At 44.2% G+C, this 21,205-nt stretch overlaps 1 protein-coding gene across 2 annotated transcripts; it reads right to left on the bottom strand.

The window, feature by feature from the left end:
* Positions 1–13: 13 nt before the first annotated feature.
* TTLL12 (tubulin tyrosine ligase like 12) lies at positions 14–20,495 on the bottom strand. 2 transcript variants are annotated; one of them, XM_053387664.1, is made up of 14 exons: positions 20,281–20,495; positions 14,871–15,046; positions 13,769–13,967; positions 13,212–13,371; positions 12,428–12,561; positions 9,787–9,863; positions 7,676–7,792; positions 7,376–7,570; positions 5,074–5,185; positions 3,604–3,755; positions 3,419–3,500; positions 2,285–2,353; positions 1,645–1,783; positions 14–813 (listed from the first exon to the last, which is right to left on the bottom strand). In XM_053387664.1, exons 1-14 carry the CDS (start codon positions 20,398–20,400, stop codon positions 662–664), a joined length of 1,884 nt encoding a protein of 627 aa, XP_053243639.1. In that variant the 5' UTR covers positions 20,401–20,495; the 3' UTR covers positions 14–661. The 2 variants fall into 2 exon arrangements, with proteins under 2 accessions (XP_053243639.1, XP_053243640.1); XM_053387665.1 differs by lacking the exon at positions 20,281–20,495 and adding an exon at positions 19,506–19,755.
* Between the last annotated feature and the right edge of the window lie 710 nt (positions 20,496–21,205).

Below are 21,205 nucleotides of genomic sequence, written 5' to 3'. Positions count from 1 at the left end.
AAGAATGGAAATATTGGAAGCAAGCAAGGTTTATGTTGCAAAACAAGGAAACTGAAGTGACTTCTCAAGGTGAAGACCTGATACACCAAGACACAAAAATTACAGATGCTCTTGTGTTATTTCAAAGGCAGTTTCTGGTATTTGTGGGGACATAGTTTATTGAAATTCTGCAGGCATAGGAGCCAGCTATGGCTTTCAAATAATTTGCTTCATATTCATTTGTAAAACAAAGCCTTTTAAGATGCGGGAGCACAATGGTCTTAAGAAAAACAATGGCCTCAGTAAATCTGCAGCAAGTTATAAAAACACAAAGGACATAGGGAAAAGCTGTACGGATACTTCTTTGTAACCAACAAAATATACCAACTACTGAGGAAAAAAAATATTGATACTGCACTTCTGTGAGCATCAGAATGCAATAAAAACATACACTTTGTGAAAGTGAACTAGCGATAAAGTAACTGAGACAGGCAAGAAAGTAAAAAAGTTTTTTTTTAAGGCAACCCAGACAACTGCTTACAAGCACATTATATGCATGTTCCACCTGATTGAGTAGATTTCTGTCTTGATTGCTAGTACAGGAAAGATTCTTGCATAAGCAGCTCATAGAACTGAAACTATAAGCGTCTGACTGTGAAGCGCAAAATAGCCAAGACAAGCCCTAGACAATGGCAGTCACATGGCAATCCTTGGCTTCGTCCAGGAAGAGGGCGCTGAAGACATCGTTGAAGAAAGTCGGGTGATACCTGCAGGCTCTGTCGCAGTCAGGGTTAAAATTCACCTCCAGAATCTGAGGCTGCATAAACCGTTTGCCTGGAAGACAGACAGAGATAACGTAGTTTTATTGAGATACGCGTGTTAAACACAAAGAGGCTTCTCCAACATGGAACACACCTTCTCCTCTTGCCCTTAGCACTTGCATAGCACCTTGGACAGCTCTCAGAGGACCCTTATGAGGAGCCCTCCTGCTGGAGGAAGAGGAGGAGGCCCAAAGGCACCGAGAGATGGGACCTTCTCCAGGTGGCAGGGATGGTGGTTGGTTGCCCAGAGAGGAGGGCCAGGCAGAGAAGGAAAGCTTCCCACCTGCTGCACATCCCAATTTATTCACTTGCACTCCAGGAGACCCTTTCAGCTGGCAGTGAAGAACTTTTTCAGTATGAACCCCTTTACACACAACGTTTGAAGACTCGCTGCTCTGAAACGCAGCAGTATCTTTCCATTGATAAGTGAAAAGGCCTTTGTCCAAAAAGTGATCCCTTTAAAGGCAATCCCAGGAAGTGCTGAAAAAGGTTCTGCTCTTTAGCTACACCAAAGCTATAATGGCCACTAATAAAAGCAATTAAATCTCTTTTCTGGTTTCCCAAATTTCTGAAGAGCCCTAAAAATACAGTGGTACCTCGGGTTAAGTACTTAATTCATTCCGGAGGTCCGTTCTTAACCTGAAACTGTTCTTAACCTGAAGCACCACTTTAGCTAATGGGGCCTCCTACTGCCACCAGAGCACGATTTCTGTTCTCATCCTGAAGCAAAGTTCTGAACCCGAGGTAATATTTCTGGGTTAGCGGAGTCTGTAACCTGAAGTGTATGTAACCCGAGGTACCACTGTATGCAATACAAAAAGGACAAGATAGAAGGAGAAATTACCGTTGCTGGATGTATCCCACTTAAGCATCAGGTCAATGGCATAAACGGCTCGTGAGGATGGATAATCACAGATGCCAAATGGTGCAGGCTTTGCACAAGCCGCTTGGAACAGTTCAGCAAATGCCTTGAAAATATCGTCCTGGCAACAACAAAAAGTCACATTTAGAATCAATGCAGGTCTAAGAGCAAACAAACTTTAACATTATTTTCCGAGGTAATTTGACTGGAGATGGCGGGGAATGAAACCCAGACCCGTTTCACACAAAGCATTCGGCTCTCGGACTAAGTTGAGACTCCTTCCTTTTGCTCAACTCAAACACTTGTCAAATAATAACAGAAGCATTTGAAAGGGAGGCAGTGACTGAGTCTAAGCGACCTTACTGATGACTATTCCTGCCAAATTAGCACTAGACACAGGATGCAACCAAGTGAAATCTTGAACCACTACTGAAGCCACAGGGGGAAAATAATCTCAGTACGTATAATTAGAACCACCTGTGGCCCATTTTATGGAGTAATGACCTATGTGTGAGAGACATAATCATGATAATAAAGCAATCTATGGCAGAAAAATGAAGCTCTGGTAATTTTTTACCACTGGGAGAAAAAAAATTAAATTACTGAATCACAGGTGCCTTACTTGCACAGATTTCCAAGAATGCTCAGGATACTGTTTCTCAAAGAGAGGGATAAATTCATCATAGTGGATCTGAAAAAGAAGAGACCATTTGGTTAGCAAGGTATTCTTTTAAGCATGATCACAAAACTTTACCAATTTTCACCTCTGTCCTCCTTACAACACCTCTACAGGTTAGGGTCCAGTTCTTGCAATTTTCCGTCCCATATTTGAAGGCTGCTTTCTCTCCCACACCCCATTCTGAATACTCTTGTCGTAAGAGCCCATAAAACTTAAGTCTCCAAGGGAAACTGTCAGCCTCAGAAGGCGGAGGGTGAACTCCAGAGATGGAGAACCTGCACTCCAACAATATAGGCTCTTGTTAAGCTAATGGGTTTTGGAAATCCCTTCCCTGGAAATATGGAGGCTCACATAAGGCTCCATTAAATAGGTGAAAAGCAAGGCTGGTGCTTGCATGAAGAAGGGCAAAGTGATTTGCCTCAGGTGCCAGATCCGCCCTGTCATTGTGGCACTACCAGCCTCGCCACGGCTTCACCTGAGCCCTCGCCGCTGCCTCATGGGTGCAGTTGCAGTGGCCGGGGATTGCATTTATAATCCTGCGTTTGCTCCAGGCAGCTATGGGAGTTTCCAGGTGCCCCCCCAATAATTCATATGTGTTTAGTTAGCTTTGGTAAGGTTGTTGCAGAAGGTGGCTTCAGATTTATCATTACAGTCATAGCTTGGTTGTTGAACGGAATCCATTCTGGAAGTCCGTTCGACTTCCCAAAACACTCAAAAACCAAGGTGCAGCTTCCGATTGGCTGCAGGTGCTTCCTGCACGGAATCAGAAGCTGCATCGGATGTTTGGCTTCCAAAGAACATTCGCAAACCGGAACGCTCACTTCCGGGGTTACGGCGTTCGGGAGCCAAAACGGACGAGTACCAAGGCGTTCTGGATCCAAGGTACGACTGCAATTTGTTGTTTATTACAATTCTATCCCACCCTTAATTCCCCAAGAAGCCCAGGGTGCCAAACAACCATGTAGCAAAGCCAAGCCAGTGGGCTAAAGGGAGTCAGGGGCTGATGGGCCACGTTCCAAGCCATCTGGTCCACCATCTGGTCCACCAAGCTCTCCTTTTCCTGCATAATTTACTCACCTGTTTTAACGAGACTCCAGAAGCATAGTTCATGACCGTAAAATGCTTCTCATAATCATCCAAGTCATCAAGTGAAAATGCTCTGAAAAGGAAAAATGGATGAAACACAACATTCATTCTTCATAAAATTCAGCAATGCCACAAGTCCAACCCTTCTCAATGCGTGGTAGAAGCTGCCTTCTTACCTATTTGAGAACCGTAGCCAAAACACATCATAAACATACAGTCGGAGTGGCTTAACTGATCGCAACAACACAATGTAACGGATGTCAAATTTAACTAATCCCACATCTTCAAGAAAGAACAAGACTGGGTTCTCAATGTACTTGGATACCACCTGAAGACAGAAGAATAAGAAACCCCAGGTCAGACAATTTCAACTTTGTACCTTCAAATATTTGTACCTCTCCTTCTGGCCAACGTTGGGCCCTCAAAGCAGCTTACAATTACAAGCCGTGTAAAAAACTGCAACACGATTAAGAATAATTGTGAGATCAACCACTAAAAGCAAAGTAAAGGTGCTTCACACACAACAGTGAGAGTATCCAATCTCCCCACCTCACAATGAACCTGCCAAATGTAGACCTCTCTCTTTTCAGGCATAGATGGCTTATAAATAAAAAAAGAATGTGCTTTCCTTTTTTCAGTTTTGTTTTCCTTTAAGCTGTTGTTCTGCTTTTTATCAAAGCAAGCAAGGCATCTGGAAACCAAGCCTTATGAGGATCAGTTGAGGGAAATGGGTATGTTTAGCCTAGAAGAGAGGAGACTGAGATGAGATATAATAGCCATCTTCAAATATCCAAAGGGATGTCAAACGGAAGACGGAGAAAGCTTGTTTTCTCCTGCTCCGGAGGGTAGGACTCGAACCAATGGCTTCAAGTTACAAGAAAGGAGATTCCGACTAAAGATCAGGAAGAACTTTCTGACAGCAAGAGCTGTTCAACAGTGGAACAGTCTCCCTGGGGAGGTGGTGGACTCTCCTTCCTTGGAGTTTTTCAAGCAGAGGTAGGATGGCCATCTGCCATGGATTCTTGCGATTCCTGCCTTGCAGGAGGTGGGACTGTATGGTCCTGGGGGCCCTTCCAACTCTACAATTCTATGATTCTATGCTAGAATTTCATGTAGTTTTGACTCAAGAGTGATTTTTCGCACTGCACTTAAAAAGAACTTATGATTCTAAGGAACAAACCGAATATATCACCAAGTATCACCAGAAATTATGAAAACAATATGATGTAAGATTACCTGGTTGCCTTGGGCTGCAAAAGGGTACTTAAGATACTTGAGTTGAAAAAGGTGTGCATTAAAAATTTAATGCTGTAAACTTAATAACCAGTCTAGGAAGAAGGAGCAAAACACTTCTTGATGTTTATACCTAAGTGGTATCTTATTTCTCAGCAAACAGTGTGGTAGCTAAGGCATAAAGTGGCAGTTTATTACCGTCAAAAATGTACAGACACGTGGGCTGAAAGGAGCCACTGGAAAAACACTTCAAATGTTGTAATGCAATGACCATTGCTAAACATCTGTATGCAAGTTTAACATGAACAACGAAGATCACGTCACAGCAAAGACACCGAGAACCTTTTTAAATGTAAAAGGAAAACGACAGTGAGATGCTCCAGCGAATAAGAAGCCACCTGTTTTGCTCTGACCTTAGGGATGCTTTCTCTCTGCCTGATGATGTTGTTAAGACTCTTTGTGATGTGGGTGTCCAGGCTCCTGGCCAAGTTCCATGGTTTGCATATCCAGTGGTTGTCCTCTTCCCTACAGTGGGCCCAAGGAAGGAAGGAAGGAAGGAAAGAGCAGGCGTTTGTCCATTGCATGTTTGAATGCAAACATTCCCAGGCAAGAATACTCTACCCTGGGCTGCACAACTTGTGATTCACCAAGACAAATGCATGTTCTGCTTAGTCCTCCACATTTCCTCTTTGATCAAGAGATGCCCAACGGAAGAGGCACAAAGCACAAATGGATGAAAGATGCCCAACAGAAATGGGTTCATCAAGCTATGCAACAGGCATAGCAGGTGGGCTGTGTGGACCACAAGTTAGGCAGCCCTCTTTACACCCAATGATTATATTATATTGGTTTAAACTGAGACTATCATCTGATTTAGTTCTCCCTGTGTTAGGTGAATTTGAGCACAGAAATAAATAAAATAACAGTGCTGTTCAACTTCTTACTGTTGGTCCACAGACAGCTTTCCGGGTCATGTGGTCAGCATGACTAAACCACTTCTGGTGCACGGAGGACCATGGCGAGTGGCAGAGCGCACAGAAACGCCGTTTACCTTTCCACCACAGCACTACCTACTCGCACTGGTTTGCTTTTGAACTGCTAGGTCGGCAGAAGCTGAGACAGAGCAACGGGAGCTCACCCTGTTGCATGGATTCAAACTGCCAACCTTCTGATCGGCAAGCCAAGAGGCTCAGTGATTTAGACCACAGCGCCACCCACTCCTCTTGCTTTTTACTATACATCATACGGAGAATGTGAGGCCATTAAAGTAAGTAACTATAAAAACAAAACTGATCAAATCAATTAGAAGTTTTCAGCCACCACCCTTTTAACAAACAAGCTGAACTGAGATACATCTACACATTGCCAAAATTTATGTGTTTCTCAGGTTAGGGTTTTTGTTTTGTTTTTAGAGATACCGAAGAAGTATTAATCACAATGCAAACATAAAGGCTACCACTCATGGTTAGGAAGAAGGCAGCCACCTTTCCATTACAGGACACTCCTCTACTCTTAGAGCCAGCAATTAAAAGTTGTTCTCCCTAATTAAAACTGGCCCTCTCAAATAACTAAGTACTAAAAGCTTTCGTTCAGGAGTATGAAGGGAAGGTCACTTTTCCCTCTCTGGTGCCACATTACTTTGAGGGTGGATCTGCATGCCAGCAACAGATGAGGCCAGAGCAAAGCAACAGGTGGAGGTGGTTTCACTCCACCTCTCACTTCTCCCTCACCCCCAGTTATGTGATTCCCACAGGGGTGACCCAGAGAGCCAGAGCAGGCAAAGAGGGTGGGATTCCACTATAAAGGTAAAGGGACCCCTGACCGTTAGGTCCAGTCGTGACCGACTCTGGGGTTGCGGCGCTCATCTCGCTTTACTGGCCGTACAGCTTCCGGGTCATGTGGCCAGCATGACTAAGCCACTTCTGGCGAACCAGAGCAGCACATGGAAACGCCATTTACTACTACTACTACTACTACTATTAAATTTTATTTATACCCAGCCAGAGCCGGCCTCAGGGCAGCTAACACCAATAAAATCACAGTAAAAACATAACAGGATTTTTAAAATAAAAAAAATACAGGTTAAAATGCAGTTTAAAATGCAGCCTCATTTTAAAATAGTTGATAAATCAAGACCATAAGGGGAGGGAAACATAAGGGTCAGACTGAGTCCAAACCAAAGGCCAGGCGGAACAGCTCTGTTTTGCAGGCCCTGTGGAAAGATGTCAAGTCCCGCAGGGCCCTAGTCTCTTGTGACAGAGCGTTCCACCAGATTGGGGCCAGTGCTGAAAAGGCCCTGGCCCTAGTTGAAACCAATCTAACCTCCTTGAGGCTCGGGACTGCCAAAGTGTTGTTATTTGTGGACCTTAAGGTCCTCTGCAGGGCATACCAGGAGAGGCGGTCCCGTAGGTACGTGGGTTCTAGGTACCAGGTACCTACCTATTTATTTACTTGCACTTTGTGCTTTCGAACTGCTAGGTTGGCAGGAGCAGGGACCGAGCAACGGGAGCTCACCAAGTCTCAGGGATTTGAACCGCCGACCTTCTGATTGGCAAGCCCTAGGCCCTGTGGTCTAACCCACAGCGCCACCCTTGGGATTCCACTATAGTTTCCACTATTTCAGCCACTATTGCACTTTATCTTGGCACATAAAATTAGGGATACTGACTACAGATGCAAATTGTTATTTCTGTGCAAGAAGCGAGCTGGACTCACCTCCTTTCGCGCTGCTTAAAGTAACTGATGAACTGTGGTAATTCTGTATGAAGATTAAAGGTGCGGGGCAGCCATTTTGGCCCCTCTGAGCCCCCAATGCGCCTTGAGATGGATGCCAGACAATCCTTCACGGTCAAGAGGTTCTCGCAAGGAAACTGATTCAGCATCACATGAGGCCTTTCCTCACTCAGTTTCCTACAAGAGAAGGAATGCATTTAAAAACAGAGAGCTGCACAGCCGAATATACGCATATTGAACAGGTAAGAAAAATTGTTACTTGCAGGGAAATAGCTGTGTAACCTGAAATCTTTGAAGTGAGAGAAGTTGTAGAGAATGTCAGCTTCTTGCTCAGAGTCCGTAAATTCAAAACGGGGGTGAGTCAGATTCTGAAGGACCTGTTGGAGGTCTGTGTAAACTCTGGTTTAAAAAAAAAAGGGGGGGGAGGAAGAAAATATATGAAAGCAGCTCTCAGGAGGGAGGCATATGGAGACTCTAATAAATAGCGTTGTTGAAGTTCCTGAGAAGTATTGCATTGGCACTAGGGAAAGGGCCACACTTGTGAGACTTTTCAGCCCCCACACATCCTGCTACCCAAGCCACACATTCCTGTCTTTTCTAGACAATTATAGAAACATATTTATTGACACATCTATATGCCAACCTTTATCATTATGAGAATCAAATACACAACACAATCAATTTAAAACAGCAATAAAAAATCACCAGTATCCATACACACACACACACACACACACACAAACACGATTTCAAAATTCACTATTACCTGGATGCAAAACCCACAGTAAGGGGTAGAGACTAACCGAAATGTCACAAAAGAGCGAGCAAGCTTTTGTGTTCCCCAGAACTCTTTATTAGGCAAGATGTTAAACCAATTTTTAAAAGCAGGGGAGGGCATAATATGAAAGCAACAACACCTGCCAGTTGTACCTAGGTAATACCGTTCAAAAACATTCTTATCCAAAAGGTAGCTGCTTATTTAAATAAACCTAAAAGTCACTTTTGGAATCGCTGAGTTTGGAACCAAGAATTGAGGCCCCAGTTAAGATATAAGTACCACCTTCATCGAATAGCAGAAATATGTTACTGGAAATTTAACATGAGATCACATTGCTCACAATATCACATCATCAAAACAAGGAAAGTTCACTAGATTTCCCACTTGCTCTTAGCCAAAACAGTAAACTAGTGTGCCTGTCATGTTAAGCAATAGTTTGTTTTAAACATGACTTCACCATGAATGTGTTGTCCCCCAAGTGTTCCTTATAGCACAATAAGAAACCATGGCCTATTTCTGTTTCCCCTCTTGGGGTTTGTTACAAACAAACAAACTTAACTTTGGACAATATGACAAACCATGGGGGTGGGGGAAGCTGTCCAAGGGACTGGGAAGCATGTTCACAAATGTACGGGGGGGGGGTTGGTTTTGTTGTTTTGGTTTAATTATTTACTTGTGTTTTATCTTGCATTTTATTCTGTGAAGCACCCAGGGATCCTTTGATGAAGGGTGGTATATAAATAAAATAACATAAATAAAATAAAATGCCATTGTTGAAAATAAATTATGACTTAGTGCAATGTGCAAATAGGTCTCTAGTCTATTTAGAAGAATACAGTCATGCCTCTATAAAAATATTTCCATTAAAACCTAAAAACCTATGTACTCAGTCTTTGAAAAACACACAAATGTACAAGAATGCCTGTCTGATGGAGAGAAGAGAGATGGATTTGCATTAACTCAATCTAGCACATACCACTTAACAGCTGTGAATAGGGAATACAGATTTCCAAACAGAGTGAAGGAAAAAGACGTTCTGGCTACAACAGCGGCTTGCTAGGCCACTATCCAAACATACTATATTTCTACTTAGCAGCAAACGCCCATAGTTGTGTATTCAAAAAACCTTCTCTCTCATTGTTGCTGTTTTTTCAGTTAACTAGGAAGCAAAACATTGGCACCCCTCCTGCAGAACAAACACACCGAACTTTGCAGGCTTAGTAATGTTTTCCTTTCTCTGCAATGACTCATCTTCTCCCTTGTTTTTACTGCAAGAATTAAAATGGTTCTCTTGCTAGTACAGTATTGCTTACTGATATAGCCTCTCTTTAAAATGCATTACCTTCTTGTTATTATTCTCTCCAGGGTTGGACATGAAGATTCACATTAACAACCTATAATCTCTACAATTTTACACAAACTCATCCACTACAATTATTTGAAAGCAACATTATTCCTCTCTTTTCTGCATCACATTGAACTTCTCCTATATAAGCAGCAGAATCCAGGGCTAAATGTCACAGTATACAATAAATGGAGCTAATTCTCCACTGCAGGAAAACCACCCACAGAAGTCATACGTTTATTGCAAAACACACCATTTGGAAATACGTACTTGAAGATTTTGTTTTTGTCATAAACAGGAAGCTTTATTGGAACAGGAAGTGTCTCCTTGTTCTCACTTAAGATGGCCTAAAACAGAAAACACCACCAGTGTTATGAAGATAATTTATACTGTAGAAGACACAACAGTTTCAATCGTGGTGAGGACAATTTGCAGGCTGATTCTCACATATATGTGTTGACTCAGAAGGTAAGTCCTACTGAAATGTAGCAAAGCGCAGAAGTCAGAAACTTAAAGATCAATTTTGACATAACACCTCAGTTAAATTCCTTGTTCATCTAGTTCCTCTCTCACTCAATCCACCCTCTTCCAACTCTATCAAGCTGTATAAAAACCCGTCAGACAAATTTTGCTTGGATTATTTAGCAGTTTGGTGCTGGAAGAGACTCTTGAGAGTCCCATGGACTGCAAGAAGATCAAACTTATTCATTCTGAAGGAAATCAGCCCTGAGTGCTCACTGAAAGGGCAGATCCTGAAGCTGAGGCTCCAATACTTTGGCCACCTCATGAGAAGAGAAGACTCCCTGGAAAAGACCCTGATGTTGGGAAAGATGGAGGGCACAAGGAGAAGGGGACGACAGAGGACGAGATGGTGGGACAGTGTTCTCGAAGCTACCAGCATGAGTCTGACCAAACTGCGGGAGGCAGTGGAAGACAGAAGTGCCTGGTGTGCTCTGGTCCAGGGGGTCACGAAGAGGCGGACATGACTAAATGACTAAACAATAACAAGTGCAGTAATTTACACTTCATGAAGCCCTTCAAGGAAGTTATTTTCATCACTATTTTAAAAAAATGTTTTGGAACTCTGAGGAGTTTCTTATTTGACATATATAGCTAGCTAAATCACAGAAAGATGAAATAGGCCAGAAATGGACAATGAATTTCTTTGAACAAACTGCTGTCAAGATTCACACCAGAAGCAAGTTCCTTGTTGTTACTGCTTTAATTTTTGTACTGAAATGCTTACCAGGGAGCCACTTTTGTAACCTGAGTTTTGCTGTTTTCCCCCCATGTTTTTCCTAGTATTGTATTTTTTATTATAATAAATCTAGGCACCCTCTATGGCAGGAATACTGGGGTGGTGAACCTGCGGCCCTCCAGATGTTGCTGAACATCTGTCATCCCTGACTCGTTTTTGCGGCTGATGGAAGCTGGAGCTCAACCACTCTGGGGGGCCACAGGTGCTTCACCCCAGTCCTAGGGAGAAAGGACGTCAGCATTTTGTGATTTAAATGCTGAGTATTAAATAACAATTAATCAATAACAACTTCAGACCCCTTCTGGGATTGGTCCAAGTAGGGAAACCACACATTTGAATGCTTTCTCATGTAAATGTCTCCCTGCACATGGATAACTAGCAGAATAAAGAATGAATACTAAACCAGACATTCTCTCAGACCTGCGCTAGTTTTCAATGAGCACTGAGGACGTTGTGTGTGGAGTCAACACACAAATGCAATCCTACACCAGCCGTCTGAAGTATATCATCCCAGCAGTTATTTCCCCCAAGCATTTTTCTGAACCTATAAAGCTGTTACACCTCATGCAGCTATAATGCTAGCGGTCTCCGAACAATGGCTGGGAGAGTGAGAGTTCTGCAAACCCTCTCCCTTCTGTAGTTTGCACTGAGTATGGCGCAACAACGTACACAACTGGATTAGCACCAGTGGAGATGCAATTTATTTATTATTCCTTTATTAAATTTACCACCCACCTTCTTTCTTTTAAAAGAGACAAGAAGGCAAACACCTCTGTACTTAAAAACACACACACTAAAAATAAAATAAAAACACATTTGAAGTATTAAAAGGGATCTAAAAACAACACAGGGCAATAAAATATCTAAAACAAATTTAAGGACAGATGTAAACAAACCGCACGTCTGCATAATGCTACGTCCGTGAAGAAGGGGACGTGTGAGCCCCCACCTCTTAACTTGTCAGTTTGCATTTCTTAGTATAGAAAGTATTGATCTGATGTGTAGAGACCTTTCCTGTTCTGATTAGTTCAAGAGGGTTATATAGAAGGTTTTTTCTCTTTGTGAAAGAAAGTTTTCTTTCTATGTGAAAGAAACAGGAAGGAGGTTTCTGTTTGGGTTATTTCTGCTGGGAAGCTGAGTACAGCTGGTTTAAGCTGGCTTTGTTATCCTTTCTGTCAAGGTCGTGCTGCCTATAATAGTCTGGCCACGAGGAGCCTGGGTCTCTCTCTCTTTATCTCTCTTTGTTCTTGTGTTCTGTTTTTTTGTATGCTGGTGTTAAGGTTTAGTCTTGTTATAAGTTTGTAAGTTTTATTGTAAGTGCTGCAACTGGATTTCTTATATTCTGGATTTGTGACCATTATGCTCATTTGGCTTCAGTAGCAAGTAAAAGCTCTGATGGATGACGTACAATTGCCTCTGGTCTATTTTTCTGAATCTCTGCTACGTGTTTAAGTTTTTTCCTGCTCCCCCTTCATGGCCGATATAACTATGGTCAGGAGATTGGCCTTAGTCCCCAGTATTTTAATTTTACTTCTGGTGAGTAGTAATGGAGCCTATGTGTATAACAGATAAGTGCAGAAATAGTTGATACCGATAGCAAGTTACAGTAGTTATCTGTAACAAACCAATCTGGTTAAAGATAAAAAATTGTACCTGGTAGTGATCATCTGATGGCTCTGCAGTAAAAGAGTTGATCTCCAAAACATCATCGGGTAGCCATGGCAACAGCCGACACCTCCTGATTAAGCGATCAGTTTCCCCATAGGCAAAGTCACGGGTCACTTCCTCTGTAAGAAAATGAAAAGTTGTAGGTATTTTTTGTACACTTGTTATCAACTCAGTGTTGTCGCTATGAATATGCAATAGCTATGCATAAACGGAGATTAATAAAAATTGCAGAAAATTTCCATACATTTAAAACAAACAAAAAATCACAACACAACCTCGACTACTAATTCACCCGTCCTCTGAAACAGTCACTGGGCCAATGTAGGCTTGATTTGGCTTGCAAGACTGCTTTCCCCAAGTCATGGCCACCTGCTGAAATCATCATCTGATCAATACTGATAGGAAACTCGGCTGGTATCAACTACACTAGGGTGTTCCCAATCAGCAGCTCCCCAAGAACAGCAGATCCCTTCCAAAGGGGAGCCTACGAGTCCCATTTTTGGCAGGGATCTTGTTCCGTAACCCAGCTTGAAGTTCCTTTGAAGTTGGGTCACCTGAAGTCATGGTAATGTTACGAAACTGAGAGTTGGGTAGCTGCACCGATAAGTGGTCCATGGGGAAGCTCAGGATTTGGCACAGTCACCAGATCCTTTTCATCACCCTCTGCTCTTAAAAAACAACAACGCAGAAGCGTCTTGCACGGAAGTCTTATAGGCAAAGAGAATACTGACTTACCCAGATAGGACACCTAGTGCACAGATACACTTACCTCCGGTCTCAAGGTCCCTTAAGGGCCAGAGAACCGTATAAGCAATTTGTTGCTGCATGTAAAATAAGGGGGCTGTTGCAAAAGTGGGCTCATCTGAATGCTGGATTCGGGATCCAAATTCATCCATAATGTACCATACAGGGACCTTCTCCTCTGCAGTCTGCACAAGAAGAACAAACTCAGTCATGTGTTATAAAAATGACTGTAACATCTGACTTCAGGGGGTGTTTCTGCAGGACTGCTGCTCGACTCCTTGGCAGTTACGCTATGGAGTCTCACAGGCTCTGTTATTGCCCCATGTTATTCATATCTACATAAAAGGCTGAGTGAGGTTGTTCAGAGGTTTGGGGTGGGGTGTCTTTAATAAGCAGATGATACCCAACTAGTTCTCCATTTCAACAAATTAAGCAGAAGCAGAAAGTGCTAAATCTGTGCCTGTGATGTCAAGTATCATTCATTTGCACCTGGAAAATGCTTTTAAAAGCTTGTTCTTCACAATCTCTTAATTTTATAGCTAGACCCCAGTGTGAGTTTCAGCTTTCCTACTATGGCCATACCCCATGTGACAGCTGATAGGTCTGGTTGTATTTCCACATCTCCTCCAAGACCTGAGTGACAGCTCTCTCATCTGGCACTTCTCCATGGAAGTCTATTCCCATCAGGTTGGCCATTCTGTGAAGCAGACCAGGGACCTGCAGAAGCTGCTGGCGGGCATGTTCAACGCGGTACGTCCAGGCATGGTCAATGAGAAAAATGCTTTGAAGGCAAGACAGGCCAGGTTAAGAGCAAAACACAGAACACAGGTACACATGATGATGCAGGTAGTTCATGATGATGACTATAGACAAGACATTCTAAAACTCTGCCCTAATAACAGTCCAAATTAAAACTGCTGACGCCATGGTCACCTCTTACTGCAACTACTGCCACCTCCCCCTCTCCCATTCCACCTGGCCATCTTTGATGCCATCAGTGCTCTCCTGCCAAAACTATTCATCGCTCTTGCTGCTTTGGCCATGCAACATTCATCCATAACTCTCCTGTCTGCTGCCGGATCCTGACAGGCATCTTATATTTACCTTCAAAACCCTCCATGGCCTCTTGTATCCCAATATAGCCTTAACTGTGCCCTTTTGCTTCCCAAAAATAACCTCTCTCCTTTCTCCCTTCCTGCTACATATGCTTGGAACTGCCTTCCAGAATACCTGAAGGCACCTCTTTTTCTTCCATCAAATCTCTCCTCAGAACCGACCTTCTCCATAGATCCTTCAGAACCATCCCAGAATCCCCCATATTGTAACTAACTCCAAGCACACGTAACTAAGTAACTGCATGATCTACCTGTGCGCCTTCTGTTGCCTCTTCTTGCTCTGTCTTGCTTGTGTTGCTCCAATGATTGCATATATCAGGCATAGGCAAACTCGGCCCTCCAGATGTTTTTGGCCTACAACGCTCATATTCTCTAGCTAGCAGGACCAGTGGTCAGGGATGATGGGAGTTGTAGTCCCAAAACATCTGGAGGGTCGAGTTTGCCTATGCCTGGCATATATTGTAAGCCCTTCAGGGCAGGGACCTATCTTCTCATACTTTGTAAAGCTCATGAGCATAAGGGCACCCTGCAAACACAACATTCAGGTCGGCTTCAGAATAATGACTCACCTGTTAGAATTTGCTGCCTGAAGTCCCATTTCGTTTGTCACTATCACTTTGTAGCAGAGTTCATTTCCAGGATTTGAATTCTTTTTCAGTTCTCCCTCAAGTTCTTCATCGCCGTCTTCTTCCTCTTCCACCTCCTCCACTTGCATTATCCCAAAATACTCCCCAGCATCAAACACCTGAAATTGAAAACAAGGATGAAGGGGCAAAGCCTTAAACTAGACCCAACGGACTGAGCATGGTATTTTAAAAAACGCTTTGAAAGTTAAGCATCAAGTAGGAGTTCACCACTATATTATTCCGGTGAACTACACAGTACAGTGAGTTTAAGTCTGTAAGTGGAGAGGCACCTGTATTTGGGAATGTATTTCACTACCCCATTGTAAAGATGGTCACTATCCTTATCCGTACATTGCAGGTGGTGCTGAGAAAATAATGGCTCCAGAGATCAGGGTTCAGAGATTTGCTCACTCCTGTTCTTTGGGGCTAAATACTTGTTCCTTTCAAGCATATTTAACTTAGGCCTCTTTTTTTTTTTAAGAGCTGCTTTGGGAGGTGAGGATTTAGAATGGAGAATCAGGGGAAGCAAGAGGTACTTAAACCTGCTCTTACTTGTCCTTTCTCTGCTCCAAATCATCCCTTCACAACATTCAAAAAGTTCTGCTGGAGCCTTGGTAAAGGTGGAGAAGCAACTGCCAGGTGAATGGCAAGAACCCTTTCCCTCCCACTTCCTCCATCCAAAAGTGGCTTTTGGGGCTTAGAGAACGGTTTCGGCCATTTACATGCAACTTGCATGCTCCTTATTTAATATACCACACCAACACTGAATACACAAACGCTTGTCATAGATATTAGTGAGGCAGCACAGGGATCATGGTTAGCACCTAGAACTTGTCACACATCTCCGAAAACACTGTTTTTTAAAATAATACTAATTTTGTTCACACCTCAACAGCAGGAAGTTTCAGCTGTGTTATTCAATATTTATTATCTCTGCCATTTAGTTCACTCTCCAATGGCTGAGAAGTGATCTCATCCACAATGGCAGGAGAATATCACTTTTAACTCCAATAGGAGATGAAAAACATACATGCAGGAGACACAAAAACACATTCATTTGTGCCAGCTTCCCATCAGCCTTGAATTCACTTACAGCTCTCAGGTTGCAAATCAAGTGTCAACCTGCAAACCGACTTAGTAATCCACCATAAAAGAGGAAGCCAAACAATAAAACCGAAGTGCTGGCATATAACAGAAAACTAAGAAAATAACCTGATTACTCAGAAGGGCTGCAGCGATCTGTGGATTGATCAATTAACAGGGCAGCATTTTTTTAAAAAGTTAAAACATGTTTTATTACAAAAAACTATGGCCAGCAGTCACATTAGAATGGCCTTTCTCAAGGATTCACCGATTATAGCTGGCCTTAGCAGAAAACCTGGTCACTTGGTTCCTGGTGCTAGCTCAAGAAGTGCGATTGTGTCCCTGACATTGCACCGTGCTTCCAATATGGCAAAGTGCTCTTCTTGCTTTTCAGAACTACCATTTTAATCATATGAAACTAACCCTCATGGAAACAGTCCTACTGTTCAGATATATACACTTAATGGGAAGGTCAAAAATGATTCTCAGCAGTTTAAAGGGGATGCGCTATTCTCAAACCAGCTGCCACCCCAGAAGCAACTTACTATTGTTGAATTGTTTAGAAAGAGTTGGCAATGGATTGCAAAAGCATTTTTTTTAAAAAAATGCCATGGTAAAAACATGCCAAAGAATAGAAAATAAGGATACATGTGCAGTGACATCCACATTTTTTGTTTTGCATCTTTATTTGAAAAGTTTTCCTTAGCTGACTGCAAGTGTGTGCCCCCTCCTGAATTTTTAAAAGGAAGTTAAATCCACCACAGAGCAGTGGTTTTCAAACTGTTTGTCCCGTGTTCCCTAGAAGCTATTTGGGTATTTTTCAGTGAAAAGATCAGGAGAACCTTGGCTGCCCCTATCTGAAAATCATATTGTCCTTTATTTCCAATTCCCAGATACACTGTAAAGCTGCAGAGAGTATCAGAAGCATTCTGGAGCAATGTCTAACTGGCATGCCCAGTGCCCCATGTAAACTGAATGCTCAACTCAAACATCCCCACCAAAAATCATCTGCAATACTGAGCAGTTCCTTAAACTTGTCTAGGTAGAAATGTTGAAAACAAAACACCATTGTCTTGAGTCTTGCACTCTGGAGGAAGTTTTCCTTTCACTGTATTTGGAGAGGCAGAAGGTAAATTCTGTTGGACACGGAGCAATTTAGAAAGCAAGCTAGGCCACTGCAGAACCATGAAAGAGTCAAACTGCTCTTCCGAAGTCATCACAGTAAGATGGGAAGGGTTATAAAGGTCCACAGGTTATAAACGATGTGAAAAACGTTAACTCATGGAGCAGAAAAAAATCACTGCTCAGATTTGCTTTTACAAGTACAGACAAAAAGGTATTTATATAAGCTATGCATGGCAATGACACACACTGGGATAAAGCAGGAAAAAAATGAATGGGGAATAAGGGAAAGCAAGAAAAGCAAGTTAAGAACCTAAGCCTACAACAAAGGCTTCACTGGGGGCGGTACAGGAACTGGGTGGGGCAGGTTATCCAAAGTAACTCACATTTCATGTATTATTATTCATTCATGTGTGAATTGCCTTCCATATATATATCCCAAGGTGATTAACAAACATGCCCTTAAAAACAACTAAAACAGTTGTTAAAACAGTACAAGAACAACCAGGTTAAAAACAAAAGCAGAATCCATGGGTTGTACCCAGAACAGAATTTCCTACGCCCTCTCAGATCTGTTATGAGGCTTCAACCACCCAGAGCATTTTGGGTGGGGGGCAGTCCTGTTGCACTGGCAGAAGTCCTTGCACAAACTGGGACAACTAGTAGATATAACTTCATACTTTCTTCTTCTGCTGCTAAGGGGGCAACACAGCCTACATGGACTATACAGTATTGGCCACCCCTATACGTACAAACTTCATGATCTCTTTATATAAAATGGATCTTAAAAGAACTCAGACTAATAAATTCATTCCAGTCTCAGTGACAGAGCAGCAATAGCCCACAGACGTCACTTCAAACCACAATCAGCATAAGCCACAGCTTTCTAAATTGCTTCATTCCGATTCACGCTTTAGCCATGTAGCTCTAGGGCGGCAAGCCCTTGTTGACACTCAGGCAAGTGGGTACACGATGGCAGCCTAATCTACCTTAACCATGGTTGATGGCAGGGATTGTCAGCTTAACAGCCATGGTCACCTACACACTCACAGTGGCCTTTCCTGGTGCCCTGCTTGCTGAAATTTGGCAAGAAAGATGCATCCATTCTACTGTAGCCAATAGCACAGGATGCAGTGTGTGCTTTGTGGAGGGGGCTGTGAGTTTCTCCAGCTTGCAAATGTGTCCACAGGTCCCCAAAGGCTGGCAATCCCTGGCTGGTTGCACGTCTTAACTGAGACAATGCCCAAATGCTGGATGTTTAGTATTACACTTACCGCTTGATTTCAAAACACGGTAGTGTTTGAAAGAATTATTAACTGTGAAAGTAGAGAGTCGAACAAGTTTTCTGCAGATGGGATTTAAAATTCTTTGTCACGTCTGCTCTTGGACTAGTTTCTTTCTCATTCTCCCTCCAATTTCACATGTTTTGCACAAGAACAATTGCTTTGTACTTCCAAACAGAGCTGCTGAACACCACTATATTTTTATCATAATTACCGAAAGCCTTTACCCTGCAGTTAAAAAACATGGACATCACTTGTCCATAAACAAAGGTATCAAGTTTCTATTCCACTGCCAACATGATTCCTAACTGGAATTAATGCCTCCTCTTTGTTCGTCTCATCAGTTCCGTCAAAGAGACATACATCTAAACGCAGCATTTAGAACCAGGGAACAAAATTAAGCCACCTCCACAAAGAAAAACACAAGCCACTTTCAAAACAGTCCCCCCCCCCCCGCCCAAGTTAATTACCAATAACTGCTCAAAAAACTTGGTAGGGAATCCCCTCCATCAAACTCACTTTCAACTCTCAGTCTTCTTTTGAAAACCAGAAAGGGGAAGATCAAACAAGCCTTCGATTCTAAAACCAATCACCAAGGAAGCAACACAACAACACTCACCTAAGACCCTATTGAATGCAATGGGTCTTGGAACTAGGGGGCACGGTTAGTATTTCAGCCCAAAGCATCCTCCCTTAAAGGTAAAGGGACCCCTGACCATTAGGTCCAGTCGTGGCCGACTCTGGGGTTGCGGCGCTCATCTCGCTTTATTGGCTGAGGGAGCCGGTGTACAGCTTCCGGGTCATGTGGCCAGCATGATTAAGCCGCTTCTGGTGAACCAGAACAGCGCACGGAAACACCATTTACCTTCCCGCCAGAGTGGTACCTATTTATCTACTTGCACTTTGATGTGCTTCCAAACTGTTAGGTTGTCAGGAGCAGGGACCAAGCAACGGCAGCTCACCCCGTCACAGGGATTCAAACCGCCGACCTTCTGATCAGCAAGTCCTAGGCTCTGTGGTTTAACCCACAGCACCACTTGCGTCCCCATCCTCCCTTAGAAGTAACCAATTTCAAATCAATTATGCTTACTCCCAAAATCTGGCTTAGTCCTTCACCGTGATCCTTTAGGCTGAAGCAGGTGCAAGTGAGAGAAACAGGTCCTCCTCAAATTACTCCCAGCTAAGCAACTCCCCTATGAAGAAAGGTTGCAGGATTCAGCGCCAGATTTAGGGTGGTGCAGTTGGTTTCCCTCTGTATTTATGCAGGTACAGTACCTACTGAGAAAACCCATAAAAGGAAACTCTACCAAAAGGAATTATTGGGAAAATAAAATTTAAAAATGGGGGGGGGGGAGAGAGTGGCCAGATTTTGTCCTTGCTGAGGGTGCCATATTACCAAAATCTGGCTGTGCAGCGTTTGGGACTTTTTAGTTACAGAAAAAGTGAGGAAGAGGCTCCATGATAGCAGTTCACAAAACCATGCACGGCGTGGGAGAGAGGATGGAAACATCGTTTTCCTCCCTGTCTCGGGGACGTGCAAGGAAGCAGCATTTCCCAGGACACGGCGAGGCCCACTGGGGCGGCGTGGAAGGGCTGCCGGGGGCGCGGAGCCGCGCGGGCCCGGCCCGGCCTGCCCCTTGGATGCCGGAAAGCGCAGGAGGGAGAGAGGGGCTGCCGGGGGCTCAGCTCCTGCGCGCTGCTCTGCCGCAAGAGGCGCCTGCGAGAAAAGGGCGCCGTGGGCCGGATCCAGCAGCCGGGCTGCTCCTCTTACGGCCTCCGCCCCAGGAGGACCCCCGAGGCTGCGCCAAAGCCTTGCCCGCCCGCCTCCCTTCCCGGCGCGCGCTTCCCCCGCCCGCGGCGCCCACCTCGCTCTCCAGTTTGCGCCACAGGCTCTGCCAGTAGCGGGGCGGCACCGCCGAGGCGCGCAGCGCCGGCCCGTGCAGGGACACGAACGCCTTGTAGTCGTCGGCGCAGTCGCCCTCCATGCTGCTAAGGCGGTGTCTCCGTCTCCTCCTCCTCCTCCGGGCGCAGCCCTTCCTTCCGCCAGGCCGGCTGGGCGGGCGGGCGCGCGGCTCTTAAAGGGCCCCGGCGGCGGCGGCTTCCTTGGGCTGCGCGCCAGCAACGGGGCGCGCTTCTTCCGCGGGTGGTGGTTCGGCCCTGGTCCCCCCCCCGGCGAGCCCGAAAGGCAGTCCAAGAGAATGGGAGCGTCGGAAGAGACCCGCCTCCCGTCGCCTGACTCACCTGCAGCCGAGCCGGGCAGTCGCTCCAAGACCCAGCGAAGAATCTGCAGCTAAGGATGTGCAGAAGCCAAGCAGCCTGGCCCAGCGGAGCTTTAAAGCAGCAGCACCTTCTCCTCCCCCAGGCGGCAGGGGGCAACTGTCTTTGCCCTTTCTGACAAACCCTGACTGGGAGAAAATAGATGTTCCTTTAAGGGTTTTATTGCGGACATTGAGCCCTGCGATCAGGGAAGTCCCAATGCAACATGTCAGTCAGAGAGTAAGAGAACTCGGAAGGATATTGGTTTTGCTCACAAGGAAAGGGGCTTTCTGTTGCCAGTGATTACTTCTGGAAGAACTAGCAGTGAAATTATAAATCCCAGGTCGTATAGAATCAGAGAACGGTCGAACAGCTCTTACCACCAGAATGCTGCTCTTGATGTTCAGTCAGAATTTATTTGCTTGCAACTTGAAGCCATGGGTTTGAGTCCTGCCCTCCGGAGCAGGAGAAGACAAGCTTGCTCCCTCTTCCCTGGGACAGCCCTGGAGATATTTGAAGATGGCTATCATATCT

The sequence above is a fragment of the Podarcis raffonei genome, chromosome 5 (assembly GCF_027172205.1).
Source record: "Podarcis raffonei isolate rPodRaf1 chromosome 5, rPodRaf1.pri, whole genome shotgun sequence".
Lineage (NCBI taxonomy): Eukaryota > Metazoa > Chordata > Lepidosauria > Squamata > Lacertidae > Podarcis > Podarcis raffonei.
This window is presented reverse-complemented; position numbering and strand designations above follow the sequence as displayed.